Consider the following 11,325-nt stretch of genomic DNA (forward strand, 5'->3'; position numbering starts at 1 on the left):
CAAGAGTGAGCAACCGACCCAAGCAACCAACAAAGACACTATCTGTTTGTGAGAGTAGATGGGTTAAGATTCCTGTAAATCCTTCAGATTTGAATGTAGGGGAAGAAGCCCCTCCTAACATCAACATCTACAATGTATAAAAGCCCTTGTTGCAGACGTACATCATTTTTAAAGGTTACTCATCAAGACATTGAAATGTTCTGTTCTTGCTTTGTGCACTTGTCTGAAGTGGAGTACATGATGTAACCAGGATCCCTACCTGTACACAACCTTGTATTTCCCATCCCGACCCTTATCTGTTAGCTGTAATTCGTAGTTGCAGGAGGGAAGGGTCCCGTCCCCATGCCATCCCAATCCAGAGGCACTTGGCGAGAAAGCAGAAGTCCAAGACACCAGTGCAGAGCGAGACTGGACCTTAGACACCTGAGGGGTAATGATGAGGAACATTTCGATTTTGATTATAATATAGATTCTAATTCAAAGCCATTGTAATATAGACTATATTCACAAACCTATGACCGCAAATCAAATTAATTCTATGTTGATGCGCCAATTTGCTATGATGCTTAGCAACAGTAACCAGCCTACAGGTTAATTAACTATTTGACTTTGCAGAAGGATTACTTATTTTTGTTCTTCCTATATTTATTATTAAACATTGGTTTCTGTTATATTGCTGTCTCCGCCTTTGTATAAAAGCATCAATTTAATTCAATTAATTTTTATAGTGTACATTTTCACATATTCAAACATATATTGCCCCAAAGCAGCTTTTAACCACTAAATTCTCCATTGGTGGCTGTGCGGCATTGTGCATAAGAATACACCCAAAACATGGTACAATCACTGTAACGCATTGCATTGAGTAGCTAATTGCTTTATTGCAGAACATAACAAGTGTCTGATTCACAAAGAAAGAAATGTAACATTGAACATCGCAATAATCATGTTTGGTTACAGAGAGACTGATTTGTTGGGAAAAAAAAAATAATTACACTTCAAATCTAAAACCCCCAGTCTGAATCATGTTTCAGGGGAGAATCTGAGAGTAGATAAAAGCCTAAAATAAGTGAAACTGTTGAAAGGAAGACCTTTCCATTCTAATTCCAAATCATTTATGATGTCTGGTACATCAATAAACGAAGACAGCTGTAAATAGTGCTTCATTTTGGTGCCAAGGCTACAGCTGGTTTGTCTTCTGTGAATTAAGCAACAGTCTCGACATCTTTAGCGGAGAGCGACTCTTTATTCTTAAAACAAAATCATCTATGTCTGAAGAGGCTGCAGCCTTGGCAAACCAGGCTATGTTATGCTACTATTCCCTGAAATGTATTATTCAAAAGAAAAATCGACTATTCAAATTACTAGTCAGTTTAATTTATTTACAATTTATATAAACAATCTTGATAAAAATGTGCAAAATTATGCATAATAAGAGGAGATGGTGCAGAATGCTTCATTTAAGTAATTGCCTGGTTTTGCAGCCCCACCAGTGGGTTAGTTTAAATATGCATCAATTTCATATGTAAAATGACATTTTAGCGGATGTCTGAAGTCAGTTAAAGCTCACACAGATGTCTTAGCAAAGTAACCACAGGAGGATAAGTTGTTCCACTGCTTCACATGTCTGACAAGTGTGAAAATACTCTGTCTTCATTTTGAGCAGTATGTCTATTGTTTAACAATTTTAAACATACCTTCTTTATTATATTTTGTTACTGAAATGTTTGGTTTGAAAAATTTGCTTTTGCTATTTTTCTTTCAAATAAATTGGGTTTTGGGGCCATTGTATATATTAATGTGACATTTTGAACCTTTCTTTTCTCTACTGTTGATATGAATAGCTGAAGATTACAAAAGCAGGTTGCAGAGAGAGGAAAAACACATTGATGTGACCAACCTATTAATCATTGACACATTAAGACATTAAACATTATCTTCTGCTGCCCCCTAGTGAGAGTAAATGGAAGTGTTTAAAAGTGACATTCTCTGGACAAGCACAATCCTGTACTATGTTATTACACTTTCTGAGTGTGAATTTCCTGTGTAAAACTCCCCACTATGATGCTAGATATATCATAGCCCATTAAAATCAAGTTGACAGGGGGATCTTGTTGGTTGTTAGGCAGATGCCTCGTACTTGGCCAAGTCAAAAGAGCACAGCAACTTCAAGTCTCAAATATGATATATTGATATGACATTCTGGTCCCTAGATATATCACGGGGAACTGCAAATCTAGACACCAGTTTTGCCCACCATTTTATCACCCACCTGTCAAAATTGTCTGTCTGATTGCTAATGTAATAGCACATCTCTCATCAACAACCCACACTATTTAAGGTTTCACTCAATTCAACAGCATAAATGGTGTGGGACAAGTTCCATGCCTTTAATACTTAAGTTTAGGGATTGTAACCAACCACTAACCCCTAAGCATTTGCAATAATCATTAGTTATTTGGGCAAACCATTATATTACAACATTGCATTTTTGAGGAACTGTCTTCAGGGGAAGAGATTTGTTGGGTGGGACGTTTTGGATTCACCCACCTGGGGCTTGTCCATTCCTGATGGTGCAGCCTGAACTCGTCTTACTTCCACGTCAGCATCTACAAAGAGAAGAATGTACTACAGGTGAACTCTATGCACATCTGTCTCCTATCTGTCCAAGTCAGTCGTAAATCAAAGTGTGTGTGTCTGTAACGTCTCCATTCATGTTTGCAAGGGGACAGAAACACAGACATCATCAATTTAATATTAGCGACGGGCCATGATGGTCGACAGATTGACTAGTCATCTCAGCACAGAGTAGTAGATTAGTGAGTTCAACTAATTTATCAAGATTAATTTTTTTATTATTATTTAATAAGTGGTGGATCTTTAATTAGCATGCTGAAAGTATGCTGTTTTAGCTGTTTGACAATTTGCATGGTAAAACCCCTTTGGAGAAGTTGTTTCATTTAGCCCTGGTGCTTACGACACATTGTTGGTCATCTCGATACATATCACGCTGTTTTTAAGCATTCCGCCGTGCTCAAGTGCTACGCTTTTTAATTTAAAAACGATGTGCCTCCAGATCCCTGAATGGAAGAACGCCCCTAAGAAATCCATCCAATTGCGAACCCGAAACAAGCCTAATTATACAGGGCTTTCGGAAAACCGATCAGTTGACTAATCGTTCAGGCAACCCACAGACTAGTCGATTTTGAAAATATGTTGTTTAACACATCCTTATTGAGCATTAACAAACAGTGGAAAAAGAGAGACAGATTGAAGACATCCTGATGGATGAGATCTGTCCATACGAAATGGGCCAGCTCAACAGAAAGTGCTTTTTGGAGAAAGAGGTTCATAGGTCTGATTCTTACGGGGCCCAAGGGGCTCCTGCAATGACTCATCAGGCTGATGAAGTCATGGCAACATGACCCCACACTGACCTGTATGGTTTTCCCCAAACAAGATGTTGGGAGTGGGGGAAAGACTATGTTTTATGTGGATTCCTTTTATAAATTGAGAGTGAAAAAAATGCATGGAAAAATCCAAGCTTCCACTCCATGTATGGATTCAAAATCAAAACATATGGGTCAAAAGGCTTGTCTTGAATTACTCATAGAATAAAAATAAAATAAATAAAAATTGTCACGTCACTGGGATTAATTTCGTGAATCGATTCATTTAAATGCAAGTTCAATGAAACAATTCAACCATTTATTTAAATCACTATGCAGATGTCTGCATGGTATTTTATGTGTTCTTGTAGCAACACACAAAAGATTATGGTAAATGGTCTGCACTTCTATAGCACCTTTTTAACCTTAGCGGTATTCAAAGCGCTTTATACTGCGTCTCATTCACCCATTCACACACAAATGATGACAGAGCTGCCATGAAAGGCGCTTGCCTGCCATTGGGAGCAAATTGGGGTTCAGTGTCTTGCCCAAGGACACTTCGGCATGTGTAGTCGTGTGGGCCGGGAATCAAACCACTAACCCTGCAATTAGTGGACAACCCACTCTACCACCTGAGCCACAGCCGCCCATATATTACACCCATATTGGTAACAATAATTTCATAATGGTCACTGTTTTACACAGGTATAAAACTGATGGTGTTTCCTAGTTGTATTGGTGAATGTGGTCACCTTAATTGCGATCCTCAAGGTTTCTGTGCCAGATAAATACTGCTCTTTTAGCAAATAAATACATGAAATCATCTGATTGTATAGTTATATTTGAACAGCTTCAAGGTGGTAAGCTTTATTTTGTAAGTGGCTTCAAGTGGTTTTTCCAGAGAAGTTTGACTGTAGCTGAACTACATTAAATAATGAGTAGCTTGAAGCTTCACCAAACTTCAGTTTCAAAGCAGCAACCACAACACTGCTGAAGACTAAAGGAGGCCATCTACACTTCCAATGATGTATTTCACACAGATCTGAAAGGCTAAAGCTTTAAGCATCATCTCAGACACTCTCTTGTCTACCCGTGCCTTGTTTTAATTTGCTGTGCTTTTTCCTGTGCATTTTAACACTTCAGACAGGAAGAGATCTGTGTCTCATTATGGACAGTGGTTTAGCCACAGACAGACTACAGACACTCTCTCTCTCCCTCTTACACAGAGATACTGAGGCATGGGAACCAATGGTCCAAAAGAACAAAGACCAGGAGAAGATAGGACATTATATAAAAAGAGGAGAACATTTGAGACAGAGAGTGCTGTTTTCAAAGGAATGATGAAAGAAAAGGAAATGATGATATAGACAATATGGAATCTACCGCCATGTGATCCACTTCTGATACAGTCAATCCACGCATCTTATCACGTGGCTCGCTGTGCATGACACCGCGGAGACTCACAACATGTGGAGGCTCGTGCTACTCGAGAGCGAGAACCACTAATCACGACCATGAGGAGGTTTCCCTTTGTGACTCTACCCTCCCTAGCAACCGGGCCAATTTGGTTGCTTAGGAGACCTGACTGGAGTCACTCAGCATGCCCTGGATTCGAACTCGCGACTCCAGGGGTGGTAGTCAGTGTCAATATTCACAGAGATACCCAGGCCCCCATCACATATCATTTTTAATTTAGTGAGTGGCGTTAAATTATCATCTTTAAAATAGAAACAGTTATTTTCCATTTTCAAATCAATTTTGCATAAAAATCTCTACATATTTGCCAGTCTAAACAAATAATAATCAAAAAAGAGATATTTAAATTCATGGCTGACATTACTTCCGAGGTTGAGTGCACTGTAACCACATTTCTATTTATTTATTATTGATTTGTAAAATTACTTTATGTCTGTTGAATTGTGCAAAAAAACAGGAAGGCAGTGCAAACTGTGTAATTTTTTTTATTTAAGTATTTTATAACCCTAACTATTCATATTCCTATTTATATTTATATTTATAAATATTATATGTATATTATGTTCAATGTGCTTGTTGACAAGAAAAAAGTTGCTTTTGTTATAAACTGCAGATTTTAGAAAATGTAATAATTAAATATAAATCATAATTCCCATTCCCATTCCCTATCTGGCTAATTTGCATGCTGTTTATAGTATAGATAGAGCATATACTGCACACTGCAGAAACAATAAGAGTAAGGTAGTAAGGTAGTACTTACGCATCTTATTCTCCTTACATCGTAATGCACGCAGATTACTTTTCCACCACTAGTGGGCGCTGTTCCCCATTCCCGCTTCCTGCACTGTCTACTGTTTATCCGATGTATGTGCGCTGTGCGCATGTCTCACACCAAAGGGTAAATGCTGACACTAATATAAAAGCTTGAAAACAAAGGCTTCAAAGTAAGGACCCATAAAGCTTCTTGGAAATGAGGCTTCAAGTGAACAGATGTGGACAGGATTGTCTAGTCATCTTGAAGACCTGAGTCAGCAGCTCAGACTGTTTTTATTCCAGTCCAGCTGACACAGGAAATATCCTTTGTATTCATTCTCAGTTGGTGCCACATGTATGAAAACTACACAGACATGAGTACCAAAATTAGCAAGATGTATTTTAACTTAAGCAAAACAGGATCACACTGACAGACTTTCTTGTGCTTGTTGAAGACAAACTTGGTCTTCTGGGTTATTTGAGGACACTCAGAATTTGAACTAATTAAAGGATGGAATACAGAATGCAAGGGATAAAGCTTGGTAGGAGGCAGCCCTGTGTTTTATAACAGAAGGTGATGCGACCTAGCAATTTAAAGATCTGGGTTTGAATCCCACAATGCATGATCCTTGAGCTATCACTTTTGTACCCTTTAACAATTATGTACAGGTGAAACTCGAAAAATTAGAATATCGTGCAAAAGTTCATTAATTTCAGTAATTCAACTTAAAAGGTGAAACTAATATATTATATAGACTCATTACAAGCAAAGTAAGATATTTCAAGCCTTTATTTGATATAATTTTGATGATTATGGCTTACAGCTTATGAAAACCCCAAATTCAGAATCTCAGAAAATTAGAATATTGTGAAAAGGTTCAGTATTGTAGCTCAAAGTGTCACACTCTAACCAGCTAAACACCTGCAAAGGGTTCCTGAACCTTTAAATGGTCTCTCAGTCTGGTTCAGTTGAATTCACAATCATGGGGAAGACTGCTGACCTGACAGTTGTGCAGAAAACCATCATTGACACCCTCCACAAGGAGGGAAAGCCTCAAAAGGTAATTGCAAAAGAAGTTGGATGTTCTCAAAGTGCTGTATCAAAGCACATTAATAGAAAGTTAAGTGGAAGGGAAAAGTGTGGACGAAAAAGGTGCACAAGCAGCAGGGATGACCGTAGCCTGGAGAGGATTGTCAGGAAAAGGCCATTCAAATGTGTGGGGAGCATCACAAGGAGTGGACTGAGGCTGGAGTTACTGCATCAAGAGCCACCACACACAGACGGGTCCTGGACATGGGCTTCAAATGTCAAACGTCTTACCTGGGCTAAAGAAAAAAAGAACTGGTCTGTTGCTCAGTGGTCCAAAGTCCTCTTTTCTGATGAGAGCAAATTTTGCATCTCATTTGGAAACCAAGGTCCCAGAGTCTGGAGGAAGAATGGAGAGGCACACAATCCAAGATGCTTGAAGTCCAGTGTGAAGTTTCCACAGTCTGTGTTGGTTTGGGGAGCCATGTCATCGGCTGGTGTTGGTCCACTGTGCTTTATTAAGTCCAGAGTCAACGCAGCCGTCTACCGGGACATTTTAGCGCACTTCATGCTTCCTTCAGCAGACAAGCTTTATGGAGATGCTGACTTCATTTTCCAGCAGGACTTGGCACCTGCCCACACTGCCAAAAGTACCAAAACCTGGTTCAATGACCATGGTATTACTGTGCTTGATTGGCCAGCAAACTCGCCTGACCTGAACCCCATAGAAAATCTATGGGGCATTGCCAAGAGAAAGATGAGAGACATGAGACCAAACAATGCAGAAGAGCTGAAGGCCGCTATTGAAGCATCTTGGTCTTCCATAACACCTCAGCAGTGCCACAGGCTGATAGCATCCATGCCACGCCGCATTGAGGCAGTAATTAATGCAAAAGGGGCCCAAACCAAGTACTGAGTACATATGCATGATTATACTTTTCAGTGGGCCGACATTTCTGTATTTAAAATCCTTTTTTTTTATTGATTTCATGTAATATTCTAATTTTCTGAAATTCTGAATTTGGGGTTTTCATAAGCTGTAAGCCATAATCATCAAAATTATATCAAATAAAGGCTTGAAATATCTTACTTTGCTTGTAATGAGTCTATATAATATATTAGTTTCACCTTTTAAGTTGAATTACTGAAATTAATGAACTTTTGCACGATATTCTAATTTTTCGAGTTTCACCTGTAATGTTCTGGGATCCAAGTTAGGCTGGAAGTCTATGGGGCAAAATGGGGTACATTGCTCCACAGACTTTCATTGTAAGCGTGTAAAGATCCCATTATACAGTATGCATTCTTGCGATTAAAAACAGTTTGACATAACACAGCTGAAAGGAACAGACTGTACTTGACTGAATGACCACTAGCACGCATAAATGAAAAAATGAACACAGATTGAACAAGTAGATCATGCGTTGTCCATCGACTGGGACTAAGACTTAGGTCATCCTCATAGATGGCCAGGGTTTATTTAATGACTACAGTTAATTGTATGTACATTTTTCCACAATGCCTCACCTTGTGGCTCTATGTCTATGTGTTTAGGACTTCCTCTGGCTCTTCGATCTGGCCTTTTGTTGCCAGGGCTTCCTCCTCCTCCACCTACTCCTCCAGGGCTGGTGTGGCTCTTGCTGTAGCCGTTAGATGTGCCGGTGCAGGCCGTGGTGCTTTTGTAGCTGGTGGACAGAGGGCTGGTCACCTGACTGACCCCTGTGCGGTCCACTGGCTGTTTGAGCTTCTTGGGTGGAGGTTTACTGTACTCCTCATGACCCATGAAAGTGGAGACGTTATACAAAGGGATGATCTCTGAGAGAACAAGAAATAAACCAAAATGACAACTTAAAAAAAAAAAACACAAACGCACAAACTAAATTACACAAAAGTGTACAAACCAGGCGAGAAAGGTGACAAAGCAACAAGCGATGAATCCTGTCTCTTCCATATTTTTTATAATAACAAATCATGTCAAGTGACATGTGTTGACATTTTGTCATTTGCTCGGTTTCTATTTTCGTTGCATTGTGCTAAGTAGCTTGGCTTACATTAAAACCTTACTGGTCCAAAATCCCAGTCCACATATTATCCATTATATATGTAGTGACAGTTATTTTGTCACTTGAAGCAGTATTTCACTTTCTGTGGGGACTGAAAAGAGAGTTTAAAAATTAAAAAAAAAAAATGTTATTCCAAACTCATTTGAATGTATTTTTAATGCAGAAAATGACTTACATTTTGGGTCATTTCTCACGTATCGTATGTCTTCAGAAGACTTGAAATATTATCCATGAGCATGGACAACTTTTATAATACTTTTGCCCCTTTATTAAAGAAATAGTTCACCCAAAAATGAAAATTCTCTCACCATTTACTCACCCTCATGCCATCCCTGATGTGTATGACGTTCTTTCTTCTATAGAGCGCAAATTATGATTTTTAGAAGAATATTTCAGCTCTGTAGGTCCTCACAATGAAAGTGAATGGGTACCAAAATATTGCTGCTCAAAAAAACACATAAAGGCATCACAGAAGTATTCCATATGACTCAAGTGTTTTAATACATATTTTTAGAAGTGATATGATAGTTGTGGATGAGAAACAGATCAATATTTAAGTACTTTTCGCTTGAAATTCTTCTCCCTGCCCAGCAGGGGACAATGTGAATCACCAAAAACACAAGAAGAAGAACGTGAAAGCGATCTGTTTCTCACCCACACCTATCATATTCTGAAGTTATTGATTTAACCACTGGAGTTTTATGGATTACTTTTATGCTCAAAATTTTGGCACCCATTCACTTGCATTGTATGGACCAAAAGAGCTGAGAAATTTGTTTTCAGCAGATGACAGAAATTCATACACATCTGGGATGGCTTGAGGGTGAGTAAACAGGGTTGCTGCAGAGTTTTTAAAATACAATTTAAGACTTTTCCCAGACCTGAACAAATACAATTAATAACTTATCCCCATACCAAAACAAACCCACACAATCTCAAAATAAGTCATGTATCACAGACACTTACTCAGGTAGGGGCACACATTCCACATGGCCTTAACATTGCTTATCAGTAAAACAGGGTAGGATATACTGTATGAGGGTTTAAGATACTTGTTTTCCACATATAAGATTTTGCTAATACAATAATGTGTTGAAAAAAAGGCAATTAATCTGCCAAGAGTTTATAAAATTGCAGGCCTATAATAAATGCAACCAAAATACCAATAACCAGGAAAACAAATGTGATTCATAGTGCGGAACTTTTAACTTTAAAGGCTGAAAAACATCAGGGACTCTTATTATGAAATATTTGTGCTTCACTGCTTCCATCTGCTCATTCAAGCAGATAAGGAAAATAAATCCTACAATGATCTACAGTGTGTTACAATATAAACAATTAAAAGTAAACATTGTCATATTTCATCAACACTAGATCATCATCTTCAAAAGTTGATCATTAGTGATCGCTTGTCATAAATTTCCGACATGGCCTAATGATTGCAAACTGCTCTGCAACAGGTGGAAACACTTACAAACCCTGCGTGCTTGGAGAAAATTCAACCGTGCCACTTTTTCCACTCTGAAGTATGCAGCGCATGCATTTATTTAATTAAATCATATTCTTTTGAAGTTTGATAATCACATTAGGTCATATCACGATTCCTGTCTTTCCACACCAAATTTAAGACTTCTTTAAATGATAATTAAGACTTTTGTTGTATCATTTATGATATTTTGTGAATTTTTATGGCCTTAACTAACTGAATTTATGTAATTTTAAGACTTTTTAAGGATCCACGGGAACTCTAGTAAATGATGAGAAAATGTTCCTTTTTGGGTGAACTATCCCTTAAAGCTTGTAAAAATGTGAGTCACTATCAACATCAATTCTATTGAAAATACGGACCGCGATAAACATTAAATTACCCTTTGTGTTCTGCTTAAGAAAGAATGTCATTATGACAATGTTTTCATTTTTGGGTGAACTGTCCCTGTAATAACTTGCATCACAACAGATAAGGACATACAAGTAAAAGTGTTGTGATTTTTTTAAATGAAATTGTTGGCCTTATTAATTGAAGTAAAACAATCGAAAGAGGGGAAATATCTCATTATTTAATAAATATTTTTCTCCAAAACACGTTGGTCACAATTATTGGCACCCCTACAAATTCTTATGAGTAAGATATATCTGAAGTATATTCCCCTTTAAAATTTTACATTTTTAGTGCACCTGGGTGACTAGGAACATGAAATTGTTCAGCCATGACTTCCTATTTAACATGGGGTATAAATATGAGGTAACACACAGGCCAAATTCCCTTAAAAATCAATCACAGTGGGTTAGACTAAAGAATATAGTTATTATGTGCAGTTGTTGAGCTTCATAAAAATGGGAAGTGTCTATAAGTCAATAGCTTAAGCATTGGCAAAGACCATTTCCACCATCAGGGCAATAATTTACATGTTCCAATCAACTGAAGATCTTAAGAATTGCCCTGGAAAAGGATGCATGCCTATATTGTCTCCATGCACAGTGAGGAGGATGATTCAAGTGGCCAAAGAATCTCCAAGGATCACAGCTGGAGAATTGCAGAAACTTTGGGTCAGAAAGTCTCCAAAAAAATATCAAACAACACCTACATCACCACAAGTTGTTTGGGAGGGTTTCAAGT

The 11,325-nt window shown here is 38.1% G+C and overlaps 1 protein-coding gene across 1 annotated transcript in view; it reads right to left on the bottom strand.

The window, feature by feature from the left end:
• Positions 1-11,325, bottom strand: part of fndc3bb (fibronectin type III domain containing 3Bb) — a 78,851-nt gene that overhangs the window by 30,977 nt on the left and 36,549 nt on the right. The window contains exons 6-8 of the mRNA XM_052115347.1: positions 8,173-8,460; positions 2,551-2,609; positions 260-423 (exon numbers count right to left, since the gene is read on the bottom strand). Of these exons, the coding sequence (XP_051971307.1) occupies positions 260-423; positions 2,551-2,609; positions 8,173-8,460 (511 nt within the window). The remainder of the gene's footprint in view (positions 1-259; positions 424-2,550; positions 2,610-8,172; positions 8,461-11,325) is intronic.

The sequence above is a fragment of the Xyrauchen texanus genome, chromosome 42 (assembly GCF_025860055.1).
Source record: "Xyrauchen texanus isolate HMW12.3.18 chromosome 42, RBS_HiC_50CHRs, whole genome shotgun sequence".
Lineage (NCBI taxonomy): Eukaryota > Metazoa > Chordata > Actinopteri > Cypriniformes > Catostomidae > Xyrauchen > Xyrauchen texanus.